At 39.4% G+C, this 24399-nt stretch overlaps 1 protein-coding gene across 1 annotated transcript in view; it reads left to right on the plus strand.

The window, feature by feature from the left end:
- The window catches only part of LONRF2 (LON peptidase N-terminal domain and ring finger 2), a 77032-nt gene that overhangs the window by 26621 nt on the left and 26012 nt on the right, over positions 1–24399 (plus strand). The window contains exons 4-5 of the mRNA XM_034657267.1: positions 10–338; positions 10456–10574. Of these exons, the coding sequence (XP_034513158.1) occupies positions 10–338; positions 10456–10574 (448 nt within the window). The remainder of the gene's footprint in view (positions 1–9; positions 339–10455; positions 10575–24399) is intronic.

Here is a 24399-nt window from a genome sequence, read left to right on the forward strand (position 1 = left end):
GGCTGGGAGGCCGGGCCGCGCCCTCGAGGAGCCGCGTGGGGAGCAGCCGGCCTCGGCGCCCGTCGCGCCCCGTGACCTGCTGGGCTGTCCGCGCTGCCAGCGGCTGCTCCACAAGCCGGTGACCCTGCCGTGCGGGCTGACGGTGTGCAAGCGTTGCGTGGAGTCGGGGCCCGCCCGGCCGCAGGCTCGGCGAGTCAACGTGGTGCTGAGCGGCCTGCTGGAGAAGTGCTACCCGGCCGAGTGCCGCGTGCGCAGGCTGGCGGGCCAGGCGCGGAGTCTGCAGCGCCAGCAACAGCCCGAGGCCGCGCTGCTCAGGTGCGACCAGGCTCTGGATCTGGGTAAGTCGGCCTTGGGTGCTTGCCCGCCAGCCTGGCCTACCTGTCGAGCAGCAGGGGTGGACATGGAGAGCTCTGTTCAGGCTTAGGGGGGGTTAGGGGTTATTTTCTTCCGAAGATGGTAAGGTGAACCAGCAACTGGGGTGGCTGGTGTCAGAGGCCAGGAGCGCCCCACTGGTCCTGTCTTTTGCAGAACCTCCGCATCCTTCCTGCGTAGCTCTGTGAGGCCAAGACTGCCTTTCACTCCCATCTCAGCTGTCTACAAGTGGGAGGATGACCAAGTGTTTTTATTTGTCCTGCGGGAAAATGCCGACAACTAACACCCTAGAGGCGCACAAACGGAGTGCCTTGTGATGTGGCAGGATTTGCTCTGGGGGTTTCAGCTAAAGAATCCAGGAAGGATCCCCTTCCATTCTGCTTTTATTGTACATTTTCTCTCAAAGGGCATTAGATGTTGTTATGGTGTGATTAGCTTATTAGTTATGTTAACTAGTGTGTTTAATTTTTAAAAAATAACTAAAATCTGTGGCCAGCCCCAGGCTTTCCTTGACCCCTCCCCCCACCTGTTAAGATATGTAATTTAAAAGACCAAACTTCCTTTTGCTACTGGTTCTATATGATTTAAATCACTAGCCAAGAAGATCCGGTTTAATTTTTTGTTACTAAAAGAATCTTGTGTGCTGTAGTCATTATGCATTTTATTTTAAATTTAGAGTTAAGGTTTTCCCTTTTAGAGGGCTCACCTATATTTAAATTGGGGGATTCTTTGTTGGAGTAGAGCAGTGAAATTGCCTTATATAGCAAGTATTCTGTACCATTTTTGCAGCCAATATATTCATGTTTTAGCAGGCTGTATATTTTTGGATTTTCATCTATCTTGTTTATGTATATGTGGCACGGAGCAGCACTATCCAGTGGAAATATTGTGTAAGCCACATATGTAATTTTAAATTTCTGGTAGCCACATGTCAAAGGTGAAAAGCAGATTAAATTTATCTTAACAGTATTTTTTATTTTAATTTTTTTATTTTTTATTTTTANATTTTTTATTTTAATTTTTTTATTTTTTATTTTTATTTTTTTAAAGATTTTATTTATTTATTTGACAGAGACAGCCACCGAGAGAGGGAACACAAGCAGGGGGAGTGGGAGAGGAAGAAGCAGGCTCCTACCAGAGAAGCCTGATGTGGGGCTCGATCCCAGAATGCTGGGATCTCGTCCTGAGCTGAAAGGCAGACGCTTAACGACTGCGCCACCCAGGTGCCCCTTAACAGTATTTTTTAAACATATACATCCAAAATATTTCAACGTACCTTCGATGTAAAAAAATAGAGATTTTACTTTAAAAAAAAATCTTTCAAATGCATTGTGTATTTTAAATGTACTGCCTACCCCAATTTGGATACAAAATTTTCATCAGAAATACTTCCTTTATATTGCCATTTCAATAAATTTAGAGTTGAAAAAGTAGGGGCGCCTGGGTGGCGCAGTCATTAAGCATCTGCCTTCGGCTCAGGCTGTGATCCCAGCGTTCTGGGATCGAGCCCCACATCAGGCTCCTCTGCTAGGTGCCTGCTTCTTCCTCTCCCACTCCCCCTGCTTGTGTTCCCTCTCTTGCTGGCTGTCTCTGTCAAACAAATAAATAAAATCTTAAAAAAAAAAAAAAAGTAGAGTGGCATATTGAAGTTGTTCCAAATTAAAAGTTTTCCACTAGTCAATAGAGTATCAGCTTTTAAATTTAAATTTCAGTTAGTTAAAATTTAAAAAGGCAGTATCTCAGTTCCTCTGTTGCTCCAGCCCCATTTCAGTTGTCCAGTAGCCACACGCAGGTAGTGGTTACTGTCTTAGACAGAAGTATAGAACTTTTAAAAACAGTTATTGAGTCACCTAGATGGCCTAGTTAAGCGTCTGACTTTTGATTTTGGCTCAGGTCATGATCTCGGGGTCCTGAGATCAAGTCCAGGGGCAGGCTCCCTGCTCAGTGGGGAGTCTGCTTCTCTCTCTCCCCCTCCCTCCTTCCTTGCCCCTCTCCCCTTCTGCCCCTTCCTCTGCTCGTGCTCTCTCTAAAATCAATAAATCTTAAAAATAAATAAAAACGGCTGCTGGAAATGTAGAAGATCACAAAACCAACTGTTGGAGAAGATGCAGAAAATTAGAACTATCATATGCTGCAGATGGGTCTGCAAATTATACACCTGGAAAATAGTTTGGTGGTATCTGAAATGTTAAATACGACCTTTGGCTGAGCAGTTTCAATAAGGTTCACGTATATGTGCTCTGAAAGAATGTACAAGATGTGCAAGAGGGTATATCCTTACGTAGAGATAGTCCTGAAGTGGAAGCAACCCACATGTCCAATAAGAATGCAACGAGTGACTATATTATGATGCCGTTTGGAATACTATACAGAAAGAAAGTAAACCAGCTACAGTTAAACACTACAATGTGGACAAATCAGACATAATTTTGGGTGAAAAAGCAGACTCAAAAGCATTTTTACCATGATTCTACTTCTCCATAAATCCAAACAGGCAAAATTACTATAGCATGTTGTAAGTAAGGGCAGTGGTTACCTTTGGGAAACAAAATATTAGCAGATTGAATCCAGTGATACACTTAAACACATCACAATCAAGTAAAATGTTCATTTAATCCTTGTATATCAACCAGTGTAATTCACTACATCTACAGAATAGGGAAAAATCGTAAGACCTGGTTTAAGATCTTTCAGGAAAGTAGGAATACAAGGGAACTTTCTTAGTATGTTAAAGAGTATCTACAAAAAAAATCTGTAGCAGGGAAATACAAACCAAAACCACAATGAGATACCACCTCACACTTGTGAGAATGGCTAAAATTAACAACTCAGGAAACAACAGATGTTGGTGAGGATGCAGGGAAAGGGGAACCCTCTTACACTGTTGGTGGGGATGTAAACTGGTGCAGCCACTCTGGAAGACAGTATGGAGGTTCCTCAAAAAGTTAAAAATAGACCTACCATATGTCCCAGCAATTACACTACTAGATATTTATCCAAAGGATGCAAACATAGTAATTTGAAGGGACACATGCACCCTAATATTTATAGCAGCAATGTCTACGATAGCCAAAGTATGGAAAGAGCCCAGATGTCCATTGACAGATGAATGGATAAAGATACGGTATATATGCACAATGGAATATTACTCAGCCATCAAAAAAGAGTGAAATCTTGCCATTCGTAATGACATGGATGAAAATAGAAGGTATTATGCTAAGGGAAATAAGTCAGAGAAAGATAAATAGTATATGATTTCACTCATATTTGGAATTTAAGAAACAAAACAGATGAATATAGGGGAAGGAAAAGGAAAATAAGATAAAAAACAGAGAAGAAGGCAAACCATAAGAGACTCTTAACTGTAGGAAATAAACAGGGTTACTGGAGAGGAGGTTGGGGGGGAAGGGATAATTGGGTATTAGGCATTAAGGAAGGTACTTGATGTAATGAGCACTGGGTGTTATATGCAACTGATGAATCACTAAACTCTACCTCTGAAACTAATAATACACTATATGTTAACTAAATTGAATTTAAATTTTAAAAAAATCTGTGGCAACCATCATAAGGATGAAATATTGAATGTTTTCCCACTGAAGGAAGAGGTGACAAGAGTGTTCATTGTCATCACTGCCATTTTGCATTGTATTAAGATTCTAGCTGGTGCAATGAGGAGAAAAAAGGTATAAAATTGGAAAAATAAAACATTATTTGTAGATGACATGTTGGAGTACGTAGGAACTTCAGAGGGATATTTGAACTATTAGAAATTATAAGTGAATTATCGAGATTGTTGACTATAAGGTTAATATAGAAAGATCAGTGATAATTATATATACTTAGTAAAAAAACAAAATAGAAAACCCATTTATGTAACCCAGAAATTCTTCGGAGTAAATCTTGAAATACCTGAAAGTTGTTCAAGACCTCTACACTGAAAATACAAAACATTTCTGCAAGAACTTAAATAAGTGAAAGATACCTGATTTTCATGGATTGCAAAGCTCAGTATTGAATCATGTCAGTTCTGTGCACACTGAACTATAATTCAGTGCATTCTCAGTCAAAATCTGAGCTAATGGTTTTGGCGGAAGTTGATGAATGGCCATGGCAATAATGAGGAAAAATAACAAAGCTGGAGAACTGATACTGTAAGATACCAAGGTTTAGTATAATACAGCTGCAGTAATTAGCACAGAGTTGTATTGGCCCAAGTATTGACACATAGAAAGGGACTCTTATGTACAGTCACCTGGTTTCCTTCAAAGATGCCAATAGAGTTAAATGGGGGCGAAAGTCTTTTAAATAGTCTAAGTCTGTTGCTTATCCATTCGGGGAAAAATGAACCTAGATGCCCATTGTACGTCATACATGGAAATTATAATCAGATATCTAAAATAAATCATAGAATATTTTCATGAACTTAGGGTAGGTGATACTTTTTATTTTTTTATTTATTTTTTTAAAAGATTTTATTTATTTGACAGAGACAGCCAGCTAGAGAGGGTACACAAGCAGGAGGACTGGGAGAGGAAGAAGCAGGCTCATAGCGGAAGAGCCTGATGTGGGGCTCGATCCCATGACGCTGGGATCACGCCCTGAGCCAAAGGCAGACGCTTAACCGCTGTGCCACCCAGGCGCCCCAGGTGATACTTTTTAAGACACAAAAAGCATAACTATAGAGAAAAGATAAATTTGATTTAATTAAAATTAATAACTTCTGTTCCTCAGGGACGCCTCAAAAGCATAAAAAGGTGATGTGTATTTGTAATACATATCTAAATGAGAATGCTGGTTCAGAATATCGAAAAAAATGTCTGTAGTTCAAGAACAAGAAAGGAAGTCTGTCTAAATAATAGGCAGAGTTGAACAGATGCTTTGTAAAACTAGATATCAAAATGGGCAATAAATATATGAAATACATGGAATTACTGATAAAATGCAAATTTAAACTGAATAAGATGTTAAAACATACCTGAAAATGAAAAAGAGTAACCATATCTAGTGTTGGCAAGTATTGGGAGCAATTGGAACTCTTACATTGCTGGTGGAAGTGCAGATTGGTGCAAGTTAAATATGTTTGGGACTACCTACTAAAGTTAAACATAAACACAACTTTTGGCACAGTATTTCCACTTTTGAGTATATGCCAAAAAGAAATTAATACTTATCCGCAACAAAAGACATATATAAGAATTTTCATAGCAGGGGCGCCTGGGTGGCACAGCGGTTAAACGTCTGCCTTCGGCTCAGGGCGTGATCCTGGCATTATGGGATCGAGCCCCACATCAGGCTCCTCTGCTATGAGCCTGCTTCTTCCTCTCCCACTCCCCCTGCTTGTGTTCCCTCTCTCGCTGGCTGTCTCTATCTCTGTCAAATAAATAAATAAAATCTTTAAAAAAAAAGAATTTTCATAGCAGTTTTATATATAATGTACTTGTGTATATAATATATATATTATATATACAAAAATATATAATGTATATATAATATATATTATATATATTAAATATATGCCAAAAACATTGGGCTAACAACCCACCAGTAGAATAAGTATATAAATCAAGTCATACAGTGTATTATGCAGCAAGTTGTTTTTTTAAAAAAACAGACATATAGTAATATGGAGGCATCTCACAGAATGATAATGACAGATACAAAAGAGTACATTCTATTCATGTAACCCCATGTATAAGTTCAGGAACAGGTGAAAGTAATCCATGGTGATAGAAGTCAGAATGGTGGTTACCTTTAGGAAAGGTGTACTACCTGGGAAAGTGCACAAAGGAGCCTTCTTAGATCCTGATTTGGGTAGTGATCATGCAGGTTTATATGTATGTAAAAGTTCAATATACACATATATGACTTGTAGCCTTGACTTTGTAAGTCCTACATCACTTTGAACAAATAACCCATGAGGATTATTGCCATTTATTCTTTCTGTTCACCAGGACCACTACTTAGCTGTCATTGCTTTCTGTCAATTCATTCAGCTCTTCCTAAATAACACTTGTACAGTTCTCTACTTGTCATCGCTGCCCACTCATTTGACAGATCTTATGGTGGTAACTCTAGCTCCCAACATGATGATGACCTTGGGTGGCAGTTGGAGAACAGTCTTTGATTAACCCTAAACACAAATGTAGAGAGTAGACTATCTCTTCTTTTCCTCAGAGCCTCGTTCTCAAACTGTACTCTTTTTGACTCATTTCCCCATATAAACGTTGGTTGATTAACTGTTTGGATAGTTCTGTCAGTTTCTTGGAAGGTGCACACGTGCATTTTTCTTCCATAAGCTGTCTCCACACAAAGAATTTTAAGTTGCTTTTTGTCTTCCATTTATTTTTTGTGATTCCTCCATAAACTCAGTTTTATTAAGCTTAAGGCTTAATGCTGTAAATGTGTANCCCAACATGATGATGACCTTGGGTTGCAGTTGGAGAACAGTCTTTGATTAACCCTAAACACAAATGTAGAGAGTAGACTATCTCTTCTTTTCCTCAGAGCCTCGTTCTCAAACTGTACTCTTTTTGACTCATTTCCCCATATAAACGTTGGTTGATTAACTGTTTGGATAGTTTTGTCAGTTTCTTGGAAGGTGCACACGTGCATTTTTCTTCCATAAGCTGTCTCCACACAAAGAATTTTAAGTTGCTTTTTGTCTTCCATTTATTTTTTGTGATTCCTCCATAAACTCAGTTTTATTAAGCTTAAGGCTTAATGCTTAGGAAATGTGTAGAGATTTATTTGAAATGTTTTAAAAGATTAAATTATGAAGTTCTAGCTTCATAAATGGGTTGCCAAATGGTGGAAGTCAACAAAGAAAACAGTTTGATTCATTTAGTGTCTGGATGGGAAGTGACTTTTTTGGACTTCAGTAAAAGTAGCCTTTAGAATGTGAAGAGTAGAGGCTTAAATGCATTCATTAGAAAAGAGTGATTAAAAATAAATGTCAACGCAAACAATGAATCATGGAACACTACATCAAAAACTAAGGATGTACTGTATGGTGACTAACATAACATAATAAAAAATTAAAAAAAAATAAACGTCAATGAAGAGTGTTTTTAACTCCAAAAATTTTGTCAAGATCAATTAAGCTAACACAAGTGTAAGCAAAGAGATAATGAAGAAAACATTATGAAACGAACAAAAAAAAAATGAGTTGGTTAAGAAGTCAGAAGCTGGTTCATTACAAAGACCAATAAAAGAAACAAATGTTTGGCAAATGTGATGAAGAAAAAGCATAATTGCAGATAAAGAAGAACATAACAGATTTTAAAGCCTATATAAAAAGGACAATTTTAAGGAAACTATGAATTATCAAAATTGACCCAAGAAGAGGTAAAAGCCTGATGTTGAGCAATAATCATAAACAAAATAGAAACGCTACTCAGGGCCTTTTTTTTTTTTTTTTTTTTGAGAAAGACAGGTCAAGCCAGTTTTAACAAACTTTCAAGGAAGATGAACTTTCATCTTATTTCAGATCATGGAGAGATACGGGAAATCTTTCATTTAATTTTATGAGTGTAGTTTTGATACTACAATCAAGTAAAGCTTAGACAGGAAAAAAATGTATGGGCTAGTCTTACATATGTACATAGTTGCCAGAATCTTAGTTAAATTTCTTGGTATTTGAATCCGACAATATAGTAAGACTTAAGGTCAAGATGAGCTTATCCCAAGAATACAAGGATATTTCAGTATTAGACAAATTATTCAATGTAATTCACTATAAGGGGAGATTTAAGGAAATACACTCCAAGTAATCTCTCACATGCTGAAAGAGCATACTATAAAATTCAGCGCCCACTTGTTCTAATGCCTTCATAGAAACCTAGGAGTAGAAAGAAACTGAACTAATTTGGTAAATATTCTCTGTCAGAAGCTTACAGTAAACATATTTCACGTTAAAACATTCCACACGTCCTTTTTTAAATTCAAGAAGAAAAATGTCTGCTATCACCACTCTTACTGCAATGTGGGAGTAAAAAGAAACACAAGGAATGAAACCTAGCATCCCAGAGTCAAAGCTGATTGTTTGCACATGATGTGGTGGTTTAGAAGATTCAAGAGAATCAGCTCTGGCAAAGTGGGAACGAGGTGGGAAATCTTCGTTCTCACCCACATCTGCAGCGGGTGTATTTCTCAAACTCAAACTATAGTTCAAGCAGCATTTTTTTTTGAGATTTCCCAAATCTCTAAAAGTTATTTCTGTATTTGAAAATGCATTTAATTGTGCATTTGAGGAACTTTACCTTCGTCTTCAGTTGGAAATGATTAATCTGTAATTATATTTACTGTATAATGACATACTACAGAGACAAATATGCACAGAATCTAATAGAATTCTATAAAGAACTTCAGTAAAATGCTCAATCTAAAATCATATGCTTGTGGATTGACATCCATATTTCAGATTCCAAGGTGAAAAACATAAAATCTCATTACAGATCATAACCAACACGTGAACATTTTCTATTTATTTCGATAGGATAGGGGACACTAACTTTGAACTTTAAGGAAAATGTTATCCTTTCCCCCAAAGAATTCCATTCTTCTAATTAGTAGACCTGTGTTACCAAAAAAGTACTAAATTATTGTTATTTTTTAATTTTCTCAATAAAAATTTTGCAAAAATTTGTTTTCTCTCTTGTTATATAAGTGCCTGTACAATACCCTCAAATTTCTTCCTGGCCTGCAAAACCTAAAATACTTTCCGTTTGGTTTTTTGCCGAAAAAATTGTTGACCCTTACTCTAACCAGTCCATGTCATTTTAAACGATTCAACTTTTATTGTTAGATTCTCCATTTCTGCCATTTCTTTCCTCTTTTCCCACCTTTTTGCCTTGTCATACCTTCTCTATATTACACATCTGTAGCAATAATACAGTCGTAGGTAGCCCCACTATGTCTTGATGTAATATCCTTTTGCATGAGTTCTCTTACGCACACTTGCCCACTTACCTACATAAACTAAGAGGAGATGTGGTGGCATTTGGAAAGTACCAAGTGGCTGGTTTGAGAGAGAGTCAAGGTCTAGGATTTGAAGCAAACTGACATGGGTACTAGGTAGAGAAATGAGAACACGTTGGCTACTTAGAATATTTATTGTCAATTAAAATGCATGCTGTAGCTCTATTACAAAGATCCTGCAATGAGTATAGGTAGAGTGAACCAGGTCCAGCAGTATGAAAATGGCTGTGATGGTTCAGCTTTCATGAACTCTGGCTTTGTCGCTTTTCCATGGTACCTTGCCAAGCCAAGGACTTTACATACTACACGTCAGCTCATAGAGTCACTCTTGGCTTCTGCATAGCTAGGCTTATCTCCATAGTCGCGTATGAGCAGTTCTTAAGCTCTCTTCTGTTTGAGGAAGGTTTTTTTGTCCTCCCTTCTTTTCGCACTTAAAAGAACATACTATAGGTACAATTATGGTGATAAGTCCACATCCATGCAGTTGTGTAAGAAAACAAATTATGTATTCTTTTGTTTCTTGAACATGAATTTCCTCGTGTACTTTCAAGAAAGTTATTTTGTTTTATTTATTTTTAAAAGACTTTATTTATTTACTTGACAGAGAGCACAAGCAGGGGGAGTGGCAGGCAGAGGAAGAGGGAGAGAGAGAAGCAGACTCCCCACTGAGCAAGGAGCCCAATGCCTTGCAGGGCTTGATCCCAGGACCCTGGGATCATGACCTGAGCCAAAGGCAGACGTTTAACCCACTGAGCCACCCAGGCGCCCCTCAAGAAAGTTGTTTTAAATCTTTTCATTTTTAATGCCTAGTTATAGCATTAAGATGATTCCACGTTTACTCATTATTGCAGATTAGGTTGTGCCTAGTGTGCGTTCAGCAGTCTGTTTTTCTTGGTGCATTTTGAAGTCTTGTTAATACTCTTTCTGTTTTCCTGAGAGAAGTTATGTAAATATACTTACCAACCTATTAAACCACGTATGATTTGTGGGAGGAAGTATTTATTTTGCCTTTGTGCTTATTTTCCAATTTAATATTTTAGTGACTTAAAGACTTATTTTTGAATGTAGTCGTTTTAATTTTTTTCTATTGCCCATGTCTTTCAGCGCCTAGAGACAGTTCGTTGTTGCTGCTGCGAGCAGAGTTATATCTAACCTTGAAGAACTACGAGCAAGCTCTGCAGGATGCCAACGCGGTTTGTCAGAATGAACCTCTCTTGACTAAGGTATTTGGCTAAGGTATTGGTTGGCTTTGGAGATAATAAATGTATGTTTATGGGATTTTCTTAAGAATAAACTAAGATGATTGTGATTAGGTACTTACGTACAGTGTACATTTACCTCATGATAGTAGTCTAGATGTAGCAATCCATTTCATAATAAACCAACTCAGTCTAAAAGACCAGAACGTCTCCCAGCCGGATTTAGTTAAGAAACACTAATTTAGATTACTTTTAGGAGATATTTAGCTGAATAATATGCCTTTTTAATAAATAAATATATAAGCACAATGATAAAATTATATAAAAATGTGAGTAAAGGGGAAATGTTTAAAATTATACTTTAGTAATATCGTATAATAATCTTGATTCACAGTTGGGCCCTAATATGCATGGAACATATAAATGTTGTCAGTGAAAGGATGAGTGTTTTGTATGGGTTTTGGAATAATTTTAGTCTGTGTTGGAAAGGTCTAATATTTCTTTCTGTGATGACACAAAATAAGCTTTGTTAATATAATAATGATAGCTTAAGTTGTTCCTGAAGATTAAGAAGCCAAACAATAAAAGTTGTAGCTTTTTTCACAAAATCTCTGGTTTTTAAAACTGAAAAGAGATTTTAAAGTTTTAAGGAACTTGTCATGGAATTAACATGGATCACATGCTCTTAGCTAGTAAGTAAAAATATTTTCTCCCGCTATCTTATTCTTTATCATTTTTGTTTTAGAAACATTGAAGAAGCATTAACCCATGTTAATAGAAAAGATGCCCTTCTTTCCTTCCTTCTATCCAAACTTCTATTCTTTAAAACAAAATGTTTTCAGCTTAGATTGAGTGTTAAATTGGAATTGGGTATGAGCCTAAGGATGAGAGCAAATGTTTGTTGGACCAAGCCCAGAAATTTGTTTTTGTTTTGTTTTGCTTTTTTCTTGCTTACTTCACTAAAAACATTTTCTCCTCCTTTTATTGATGACTTTTCTCCTATCCCTTGATCTATTAATCTTCTTAGGGAATTTCTGTCAGTAATGATTGAGACTTCATTACTATGAATTATAAGTTTAGCATTTCTGACTGACAGTAGACCTGTATTGTCCTGTGAAGCTAGTTTCTTCTCCACAGTATTGATTTTTTGAGCTAAAAACTTTGCAATGTGTCTGTGATGAAAGACAGACTTAGTTACCACAAAGTTACGTAGATAATTTTAACCGTAAGAGAGCCAGCAAGTGAATTATTAGCTTTTGGGATTTGAGTTATGTCTTTAGGATTTATTGCAAATCTATGGACCTCAGTTCTTGGTAAATGCCTACTGACGAATAGCTTTAGTGGAAGTATACCCTGATAAATCAATTTAAGATAATGAAGGCTAGAAATTTGTTTCCAGGTTAATGTTATAACTAGAGGATTAGGGCAGAAGCAACATTGGAAAGTAAGTTGAAAGGACTGAGGGAAGGATGAAGTTGTCCAACTGTAGCTGAGGTGATATGGAAGCACTTGTAGAACCAGCTTTGAGTTTTCAACTGGGGACTTCTATACCAGTGTGTTTTATCCAGGCAAAACTATACTTTCAGGCCATTGATCATGGCTGATAATGATTCACAACTTTTGGTGCAAATGGAGATAAGCCAGTGCTAACAAAACATTTGCCTGTATGCAGAAATACAAATAGGCATGTGATAAGCTTGATTTTATCCAAATGGGTAAGCATACCTGTGCTTTTTAATGCTTATAGAATCCTATGCTGGTAAAAAAAAAGTCTCAATAGATTTCAAATTATTGAAATCTTGAAGACTATGCTCTCTGACAATAGAATGAAAAGAGTAATTGATGACAATAAAACATCTAGGAAATCCTTAAATACCTGTTTTTTAATTACATTATCTCTAAACAATGCATGCAACAAAGAAGAAATCACAAAGGAAACTAGGAACTATTTTGAAATCATTGATAATAAAAGCACATTACATCTAATTCATCCTGTGCAGTTAAAGCCATTCTTTGAGGGAAATTTATAACATTAATAAGTTATTAAAGAAGTAAGGTCTCAAAAGAGTGATCTGTTTCTTTCTTTAAAAACTAAGAAAAGAAGAGCAAATTAAAATAAAGGTAAGGAGAGGGGCGCCTGGGTGGCTCAGTCGTTAAGCGTCTGCCTTCGGCTCAGGGCGTGATCCCGGCGTTGCGGGATCGAGCCCCACATCAGGCTCCTCCGCTGTGAGCCTGCTTCTTCCTCTCCCACTCCCCCTGCTTGTGTTCCCTCTCTCGCTGGCTATCTCTATCTCTGTCAAATAAATAAATAAAATCTTTAAAAAAAAAANTATGACCCATCTGGAGGAGAATGGAGTTTGTGTACCTCTTTATCTCAAATCCAGAGAAAACCTTCTAATTTACAATGAGTCAAGTGAGGTGCAAAGTGACCTTAAGAATGACTTCTGCAATTAACAGAGAAGATGGCGGAGGAGTAGGGGACACCTTTTTCAGCCAGTCCCCTGAGTTGAGCTGGATAGGTACCAGATCAGCAGGAATATCCACGGAATCAGCCTGAGACGCAGGAAGATACATCTGGATCTCTACAAATGAACATCTCCAGCGCTGAGTATCGAGGTACGAAGCGGGGAGCCGTGAAACCGCGCACAGATATCGGAAGCTAAACAGAAGGGGGAGGGAGCCGCCGTGTCAGGGCGCCGGGAAGCGGTAGCCACCTACAAGGGGGAGCGGACAGACCGCGGACCCGCACGCTTGAGACAGCAGGCTGAGAAGGGAGCTCCGGGAGCGCACGCGGGACGGCTGGCGGTTGGCGGGCCACCTGCACGGGGGAGCAGGCGGACTCGCGGACGGCACCCGCGAGACAACAGACTTAGAACGCGAGCTCCAGGAGCGCGCGCGCAGGGCGGCTGGCGGGCCACCTGCACCGGGGAGCGGGCGGACCGCGGACCCGCACTCTGGAAACGGCAGACTGAGTCCGTGAGCCGGGAGCGTGCACCACCAAGCATCTCACGGAGCTCCGGAGCTCCGGTGTGCTCACTGGATCGAGGCTGAGACCGGGAGCTCCGGGAGCGTCCGCGGGGCGGCTGGCGGCTGGAGGGCCACCTGCACGGGGGAGCAGGCGGACTCGCGGTCAGCACCCGTGAGACACCAGACTGAGACGGGGAGCTCCGGGAGCCCGCGCGGGGCGGCTGGCGGCGGGCGGGGTTGGAAACACAAAGGACAGAGACGTGCCGGCCCTGGAAGTGAGGGCTGGGACGCCGGGTGTGGGGCGCACAGCCCGGGATGCTGCAGGGTTGAGCAGCACCAACAGAAACAGAGTTAAAGTGGCCAGAACATCAGTGGAGAACGATCCGCGATCCCTCTGTTCTGAGACAGAGGCTGAATTTCAGCCGCTGCTGCTCTCTCAGAAGAGGCATAGCAAACCGCCAGGGAAAGCCGCCAGAGAACAAAAGCCCGGAAATACCGGCTCACAGGGTGCCCATCCCCATCCCCCCTCGCAAGGGACACAGAGACTCTACCCAAACAGGGTTTTCTGAGTACCGGCAGGCAGGCCCCTCCCCCAGAAGGCAGGCTGAAAAATCAAGAAGCCCACAACCCGGAGCGCCTGAGTGGCGCAGTCACCAAGCACCTGTCTTCGGATTAGGGTGTGTTTACAACGTTCCGGAAAGGAGTCCCTCATCGGGCTTCTCCACCGGGAACCTGCTTCTTCCTCTCCCACTCCTCTGCTTGGGTTCCCTTTCTTGCTGACTGTCTCTCTCTCTCTCAAATAAATAAATAAACTCTTTAAGGAAGAAGCCCACATCCCTAAGATCTCTATAAAACAAGGGCGCACGGCCTGGGTCCCAGTCAACACTTGGGCTCTGGACAACCCTGCAATCTCTCTTCATCAGAATGACGAGAAGGAGAAGTCCCCCCCAGCAAAGAAAAGATAATGAGTCTGTGGCCTCTGCCACAGAATTGGCCTCGGCCACAGAATTAATACATATGGATGTATCCCAATTATCAGAAATGGAATTCAGAGCAACAATGGTCAAGATGATGAGTAAACTTGAAAAAAGCATCAGAGAAAGCGTTGCTGAGAATATAGAATCCCTAAGGGCAGAAATGAGAGCGAATCTGACAGAAATTAAAAATTCTATGGGCCAAATACAGTCAAAACTAGAGGCTCTGACGGCCAGGGTCACCGAGGCAGAGGAACGCGTTAGCGAATTGGAGGATGGGTTAGTAGAAGAAAAAACGAAAATAGAAGCTGGTCTTAAAAAAATCCACGCCCACGAATGTAGATTACGGGAGATTACTGACTCTATGAAACGATCCAATGTCAGAATCATCGGCATCCCTGAAGGGGTGGAGAAAAACAGAGGTCTAGAAGAGATATTTGAACAAATTGTAGCTGAAAACTTCCCTAATCTAGCAAGGGAAACAAGCATTCGTGTCCAAGAGGCAGAGAGGACCCCATCCAAGCTCAACCAGGACAAACCTACGCCACGGCATGTCATAGTGCAATTCGCAAATATTAGATCCAAGGATACAGTATTGAAAGCGGCCAGGGCAAAGAAATTTCTCACGTACCAAGGCAAAGGTATCAGGATTACGTCAGACCTGTCTACAGAGACCTGGAATGAGAGAAAGGCTTGGGGGGGCATTTTTAAAGCTCTTTCAGAGAAAAACATGCAGCCAAGGATCCTTTATCCAGCAAAGCTGTCATTCAGAATTGATGGAGAAATAAAGACGTTCCAAAATCGCCAATCATTAACCAATTTCGTAACCACGAAACCAGCCCTACAGGAGATATTAAGGGGGGCTCTATAAAGGTAAAAAGGCCCCAAGAGTGATACAGAGCAGCAAGTCACAACCGATACAAAGACTTTAAAGAGAAATGGCATCATTAAAATCATATCTGTCAATAATCTCTATCAATCTAAATGGCTTAAACTCTCCCATAAAACGCCACAGGGTTGCAGATTGGATAAAAAGACATGACCCATCCATTTGCTGTCTACAAGAGACTCATTTTGAACCCAAAGATGCATTCAGACTTAGAGTAAGGGGATGGAGTACCATCTTCCACGCAAATGGACCTCAAAAGAAAGCTGGAGTAGCAATTCTCATATCAGATAGACTGGATTTTAAACTAGAGGCCATAGAGAGAGATACAGAAGGGCACTATATTATTCTTAAAGGAAGTATTCAACAAGTGGATATGACAATTATTAATATATATGCCCCCAACAGGGGAGCAGCAAGATACACAAGCCAACTCTTAACCAAAATAAAGAGACATATAGATAAGAACACAGTAATAGTAGGGGACCTCAACACCCCACTATCAGAAATAGACAGAACACCCTGGCAAAAACTAAGCAAAGAATCAAAGGCTTTGAATGCCATACTCGACGAGTTGGACCTCATAGATATATATAGAACACTACACCCCAGAACCAAAGAATACTCATTCTATTCAAATGCCCATGGAACATTCTCAAGAATAGATCATGCTCTGGGACACAAAACAGGTCTCAGCCAATACCAAAAGATTGAAATTATCCCCTGCATATTCTCAGACCACAACGCTCTGAAATTGGAACTCAACCACAAGGAAAAACCTGGAAGAAACTCAAACACTTGGAGGCTAAGAACCATCCTGCTCAAGAATGACTCGATAAACCAGGAAATCAAAAAACAAATTAAACAATTTATGGAGACCAACGAGAATGAATACACAACGGTCCAAAACCTATGGGATACTGCAAAGGCAGTCCTAAGGGGGAAATACATAGCCATCCAAGCCTCACTCAAAAGAATAGAAAAATCTAAAATGCAGTTTCTATATTCTCACCTCAAGAAACTGGAACAGCAACAGAGGGACAGGCCTAACCCACTGACAAGGAAGGAGTTGACCAAGATTAGAGCAGAAATCAATGAATTAGAGACCAGAACCACAGTAGAGCAGATCAACAGGACTAGAAGCTGGTTCTTTGAGAGAATCCATAAAATTGATAGACCACTGGCAAAACTTGTCCAAAAACAAAGAGAAAGGACTGAGATTATTAAAATTATGACTGAAAAGGGAGAGGTCACGACCAGCACCATTGAAATTGCAAGGATTATTAGAAACTTTTATCAACAGCTATATGCCAAAAAACTAAACAATCTGGAAGAGATGGAGGCCTTCCTGGAAACCTATAAACTACCAAGACTGAAACAGGAAGAAATAGATTTCTTAAATAGGCCAATTAACTATGAAGAAATTGAGTCAGTGATAAACAACCTTCCAAATAATAAAACTCCAGGCCCAGACGGTTTTCCTGGGGAATTCTACCAAACATTCAAAGAAGAAATAATACCTATTCTCCTAAAGCTATTTCAAAAAATAGAAACAGAAGGAAAGCTACCAAACTCATTCTATGAGGCTAATATTACCTTGATCCCCAAACCAGGCAAAGACCCCCTCAAAAAGGAGAATTACAGACCGATTTCTCTAATGAATATGGATGCCAAAATCCTCAACAAGATCCTTGCTAATAGAATCCAACAGTACATTAAAAGGATTATCCATCATGACCAAGTGGGATTCATACCTGGGATGCAAGCATGGTTCAACACTCGCAAATCAATCAATGTGATACATCATATCAACAAGAAAAGACTCAAGAACCATATGATCCTCTCAATTGATGCAGAAAAAGCATTTGACAAAATACAGCATCCTTTCCTGATTAAAACCCTTCAGAGTGTAGGAATAGAGGGTACATTTCTCAATCTCATAAAAGCCATCTATGAAAAGCCTACTGCAAGCATTATTCTCAATGGGGAAAAGCTGGAAGCCTTTCCCTTAAGATCAGGAACACGACAAGGATGCCCACTCTCGCCACTATTATTCAACATAGTACTAGAAGTCCTTGCAACAGCAATCAGAAGACAAAAAGGGATCAAAGGTATCCAAATCGGCAAAGAAGAAGTCAAACTGTCTCTCTTTGCAGATGACATGATACTCTATATGGAAAACCCAAAGGAATCCACTCCCAAACTATTAGAAGTTATAGAACAATTCAGTAAGGTGGCAGGATACAAAATCAATGCCCAGAAATCAGTTGCATTTCTATACACGAATAACGAGACTGAAGAAAGAGAAATTAGGGAATCCATCCCATTTACAATAACACCAAAAACCATGCGTTACCTTGGAATTAACTTAACCAGAGACGTAAAGGACCTATATGCTAGAAACTATAGATCACTTTTGAAAGATATTGAGGAAGACATAAAAAGATGGAAAAATATTCCATGCTCATGGATTGGAAGAATTAACATAGTTAAAATGTCCATACTACCCAGAGCAATCTACACTTTCAATGCTATCCCGATCAAAATACCGAGGACATTTTTCAAAGAACTGGAACAAATAGTCCTTAAATTTGTATGGAACCAGAAAAGGCCCCGAATCTCCAAGGAACTGTTGAAAAGGAAAAACAAAGCTGGGGGCATCACAATGCCGGATTTCGAGCTGTACTACAAAGCTGTGATCACAAAGACAGCATGGTACTGGCACAAAAACAGACACATCGACCAATGGAACAGAATAGAGAACCCAGAAATGGACCCTCGGCTCTTTGGGCAACTAATCTTTGATAAAGCAGGAAAAAACATCCGGTGGAAAAAAGACAGTCTCTTCAATAAATGGTGCTGGGAAAATTGGACAGCTACATGCAAAAGAATGAAACTTGACCACTCTCTCACACCATACACAAAAATAAACTCCAAATGGATGAAAGACCTCAATGTGAGACAGGAATCCATCAAAATTCTAGAGGAGAACATAGGCAACAACTTCTATGACATCGGCCAGAGCAACCTTTTTCACGACACATCTCCAAAGGCAAGAGAAATAAAAGATAAAATGAACTTATGGGACTTTATCAGGATAAAGAGCTTCTGCACAGCCAAGGAAACAGTCAAAAAAACTAAGAGACAGCCCACGGAATGGGAGAATATATTTGCAAAGGACACCACAGATAAAGGACTGGTATCCAAGATCTACAAAGAACTTCTCAAACTCAATACACGAGAAACAAATAAACAAATCATAAAATGGGCAGAAGATATGAACAGACACTTTTCCAATGAAGACATACAAATGGCTAACAGACACATGAAAAAATGTTCAAAATCATTAGCCATCAGGGAAATTCAAATCAAAACCACACTGAGATACCACCTTACGCCAGTTAGAATGGCAAAGATAGACAAGGCAAGAAACAACAATTGTTGGAGAGGATGTGGAGAAAGGGGATCCCTCCTACATTGTTGGTGGGAATGCAAGTTGGTACAGCCACTCTGGAAAACAGTGTGGAGGTCCCTTAAAAAGTTAAAAATTGAACTACCCTATGACCCAGCCATTGCACTACTGGGTGTTTACCCCAAAGATACAGACGTAGTAAAGAGAAGGGCCATATGCACCCCAATGTTCATAGCTGCATTGTCCACAATAGCCAAATCATGGAAGGAGCCGAGATGCCCTTCAACAGATGACTGGATTAAGAAGCTGTGGTCCATATATACAATGGAATATTACTCAGCTATCAGAAAGAACGAATTCTCAACATTTGCTGCAACATGGACGGCACTGGAGGAGATAATGCTAAGTGAAATAAGTCAAGCAGAGAAAGACAATTATCATATGATTTCTCTCATCTATGGAACATAAGAACTAGGAGGATCGGTAGGGGAAGAAAGGGATAAAGAAAAGGGGGGTAATCAGAGGGGGGAATGAAACATGAGAGACTATGGACTGTGAGAGGCAAACTGAGGACTTCAGAGGGGAGGGGGTGGGGGAAGGGGATAGCCTGGTGATGGGTAGTAGGGAGGGCACGTATTGCATGGTGCACTGGGTGTTATACGCAACTAATGAAGCATCAAACTTTACATCGGAATCTGGGGATGTACTGTATGGTGATTAACACAATATAATAAAATTAAATTAAAAAAATATATATAAGAAAAAAAAAAAAAAAAAACAATAAAGAAAAGTCAATGAAACAAAACCTGCTGTTTTGAAAAGATCAGTGAAATTGATATACCTCACCAGACTAATCAGGAAAAAAGAGAAAAGGTACAGATTACTAATATCAGGAATGAAAGAGGAGATATCACTATAGATCCTACAGACATTAAAAGGTTAAAACAGAACAATTTTATGAACAACTTTATACCTACATTCAACAACCTAGAAGTTAACAAACTCCCTGAAAGATATAAACTACTAATGTTCATTCAAGAAGAAATAGAGAACCTCAATAGCCTTATCTCTATTTAGAGAAATTGAAGTTGTAGTTAACCACCCTCCCCCCAAGAGATCAGGACCAGATGGAATTACTGGTGAATTCTATCACACTTTTAAGGAAGAAATAATGCCAATCCTTCAAAGATTCTTCTGGACAGCAGAAAAGGAGGGAAAAGTTATTTTATGAGAACAGCATTATTGTGATAACAAAACCAGGCAAAAACATTAAAAAACAAACAAACTGCAAACTGATATCTCTCATTGTCTCATTTGAAAATAAATTTTTCTGTATTGACAGACTGAAAAAAATGCAATAAATGGAGATAAAGCACTTGATAAAATTGAACGCCCTTCATGTTAAAAACTTTGTATGAACTGGGAATAACGGGCTTTCCTCAATCTGATAACCGCTATCTATGAAAACCCTTACAGCAAACATCATACTTAATGATAGGAAATGGAATGACTTTCTGCTAAGACCAAGAAAAATAAAAAGTGTTTTTACCACTTACCAATATGGTACTGGAGGTCCTAGCCAGAATGGTAAAAGAAAACAAATAAACAAACAAACAAAAAAAGAAAGAAAGAAAGAAAAGAAAAGAAAAGAAAAGAAAAGAAAAGAAAAGAAAAGAAAAGAAAAGAAAAGAAAAAGAAAAAAGAAATAAAAGGCACACATAATGGAAAGGAAAATGCAATACTGTCTGTTCACAGTTGACATAATTGTGAGGAAAACTCAAGACATTTACAAAAAATTTGCAGGCTACAAGATAATATGCAAAAATGAAACCAATCACATTCTACTCACCAACAAGAAACAAATGAAATTTTAAAAATAATAACTGTTACAATAGTTTAAAAAAACATGACTTACTTAGGGATAAAGTTAACAAAGTACTTACAAGATCTGTATACCGAAAACTACAAAACATGCTGAGAGAAATTAAGTATCATTTAAGTAAGTATAAATACATACCAGGTTCATGGATCAGAAGACTCAATGTTAGTAAGACGACAGATTCCCCAAATAAAAACAACACAGTCCCAATTAAAATTCTGGTATTCTTCTTTGCAGAATTTGCCAAATTGGCTTTAAAATATGCATATATGTATATATGTATTTACACACATTTATGGAAATACAAGGGACAGAAGAAGCCAAAACAATTTAAAAAAATAAGAATGGAGTTGCAGAGGGGCGCCTGGGTGGCACAGCGGTTAGGCGTCTGCCTTCGGCTCGGGGCGTGATCCCGGTGTTGTGGGATCGAGCCCCACATCAGGCTCTTCCTCTATGAGCCTGCTTCTTCCTCTCCCACTCCGCCTGCTTGTGTTCCCTCTCTCGCTGGCTGTCTCTATCTCTGTCGAATAAATAAATTAAAAAAAAAAAAAAAAAAAAAAAAAAAGAATGGAGTTGCAGGAAATACACTACGTGATACCAAGACATACTATAAAGCTACACTAATGAGAACTGTGTAGATTACTAAAACAGAAGACAGTGCAGAAATAGACCTACACATAAGTGGTGAATTAGTTTTTTACAATAGTGCAAAGATAACTCTATAGGAAAAGGATAATTTTTTCACAATTTTTAGTAGGAGACGATTAGATATCTATTTGCAAAAGAAAAAAACGAACCTCAACCCTCTCCTTACATCATATATTAAAATTAATTCAAAACGGAGGATAGACTGAAACATATAGTCTATAACTATAGCATATCGAAAACAAAACATAAAAATCTCTTGACACTTTTTGTAAAGCAAAGATTTCTTATCCAGGACACAGGAAAAATTGTAAAAGAAAAAGTAAGTTGGTCTTCATCAAAATTGAAAACTTCCATTCTTCAAAAGATACTGCTACAAAAACAAAATGGAAAACAGAATGGGAGAAAATATTTGCAAGACATATATCTGGTAAGCCATATATCTGTATATAGCATATATAAAGAACACTTACCAACTCATTCATAATGTAAATAACCCAGTTAAGTAATGGGCAAGGACAGATACTTCACTAAAGAAGGCATAGGAATATCAACTGAACACACGAAAAGAGGCCCCACATCATTAGTCATTAGAAAAATGCAAATTAAAATCTCAAAGAGATAACACTAAATACCCACTAACATGGCTTAAACTTAAAAGACTGACCATACTAAGTGTGGATGAGGATGTCTAACAACTGAAACCCTTATACAATGTGGTGGGAATGCAAAACAGTACAGACACAATGGAAGACAGTTCAGAAGTTTCTTTAAAGTTAAGCATACACTTCCTATGTGACCTAACAGTCATGCTTTTAGATATTTTCCCGAAAGAAATAAAAAGATGTTAATGTAATATTTATAACAGCTTAATTCATAATAGTCAAAAACTGAAAATAACCTATATGTCCATCAACATATACATAGAAGCTATCAGCAAGATGGCAGACTAGGGGTCCCAACACTCATTTCCCCCACAAAATCAACAAAAGCAAAAAACAAACAACTCTAAACCAATGAAAACAGCTCTGGGAAAGCTCTGGACTACAGTAAAGCAGCAGCAGAAACTCTGTAGAGCCCCAAAACTAATGATGGCCACAAAGAAAGGTGTAGGAAGTATTTTACCTGTATCACTCCATCCCCCAGTCCAGAGCAGCTCAACACCAAGAAGGATCCCCTCAGAGGAATTTCGCCCAAGGAGTGAAGAAAACTGGAGGACTCCAGCAGTCCTTGTCATCACCATGAGCTTCTGCAGCCTTTGCTACTGAGGACCCCAATACTCTTAAGCAATGTTGAACCCAGCTCTTGGAGCTGCCCAAAATCCTGACTCAGGGTCTCCTTCCCAGGACTGGAGCCATTGCTGTGGTGACACCTGCCAACTGGAGCCCAAGTTATTGCTGTGCTCGCTCTCGAAGACTGGAGTGCCACAAGACCTCACCATGTACAGAATCCAGAGCTGCCTCTGTGTTGTGGTCCAACCCCTCAGTCTTAAGCCCTGTCATTTACCACCGTTTCAAAGCTGAGCTTCCGCTGCTCTGTGCCCTGCATCCTGGGTCCTAAGTGACAGCTTTGACCTGCTACCACTGGGTCATGCTGCCATTGCTGTGTATCCCACAGCCTTGGTCCTGAACTGAGACTATGTAGCTGCTGCTGTGCCATCACTAGGGCCATCCAGCTGCTGCTCTGTGCCTCACCCCTCAGTCCTGAATTGGGATACCTCTGTGCCCTGTTAGCACTGGGCTATCTGTTGATGCATCTTGTCCCCCCCCATATCCCCCTAAACTCATGTCGCTGCAAGGAGCTCCAGAGACCCAGATCCCAGTTCCATGGGTGATCTGCACACACTCTTACACCTCAGGTACTATCATCACAGTAACTGAGTCTGTGTCCAGACCATGGGCTGCAGTAGTTCTTCAAGTCACTGAGCCTGTGACCCCAGTTTCTCTGCTGCTGTGAATGCCAGCATACCAGGACTCTCACCAAGAGGGATTCTCTTGGCTAGAACTTAACACCCATGGACAAAATAGAACAGGAGGATCCCAACAGGCTTTGCCACCAAGGACTCCAACAGCCCTAGCCACCACTGCTATCACAGACACCCGCAGGATGCCCACAGTCTTGGCTGCTGAGGATTCCCACAGCCTTTGCCAATGTTGGACTTAGTTGCCAGATCTGCGTGGAGACTATGCCACTGCACCCTAGCCAGCTGGTGCCCTTGCAGCCAACTTTAGATGAAAATCTTTCCTCTTTGAATCTACATTGTCCAGACAGAAAACCAGTAAGGAAATAGTGGACTTGGACTACATTTTAGGCCAAATGGATCTGATAGATACATATAGAATATTCCACCCAAAAGCAGCAAAATATATATTGTTTTCAAGAGCAAATAACATTCTCCAGGATGGATCATATGTTAGGTCACCAAACAAGTCTTAACAAATTTAAGAAAATTGAAATCTTATCAAGTATCTTTCCTAGACACAATGGTACAAAACTAGAAATAGTAACAGGAAGAAAGCTGGAAAATTCACAAATATGTGGAAATGAAACAACAGACTTCCAAACAACCAACGAGTCAAAGAAGAAATCAAAGAAGAAATTAAAAAAGAAATCTTGAGACAAAGGGAAGTGGAAACACAGATAATAAAACTTATGGGGTGCAGCAGAAGCAGTTCTAATAGGGAGGTTTGCACCTACATTAATAAAATTAAAGACCTCAAACAACTTAATCTTATTCCTCAAGAAACTAGAAAAAAAACTAAGCCCAAATTTAGCAGAAGGAATAAAAATTAGAGCAGAAAAAAAATAGAGACTAGAAAGACAACAGAAATGATCAATGAAACTAAGAACTGGTCTCTTGAAAAGATAAAACTGACAAACATTTAGTTAGACTAAGAAAAAAGATGACTCAAAAGAATGAAATTATAAATGCAGGAAGCATTACAAGTGATGCCACAGAAATACAAAGGATTGTAAAAGACTGTGAGTAATTATATGCCAACAAGTTATATGACTTCGAAGAAATGGATAAATTCCTGGAAATATAAAACTTACCAAGACTTATGAAGTAATAAAAAATCTGAACA

Source organism: Ailuropoda melanoleuca, chromosome 4 (genome assembly GCF_002007445.2).
Source record: "Ailuropoda melanoleuca isolate Jingjing chromosome 4, ASM200744v2, whole genome shotgun sequence".
NCBI classification, from domain to species: Eukaryota; Metazoa; Chordata; class Mammalia; order Carnivora; family Ursidae; genus Ailuropoda; species Ailuropoda melanoleuca.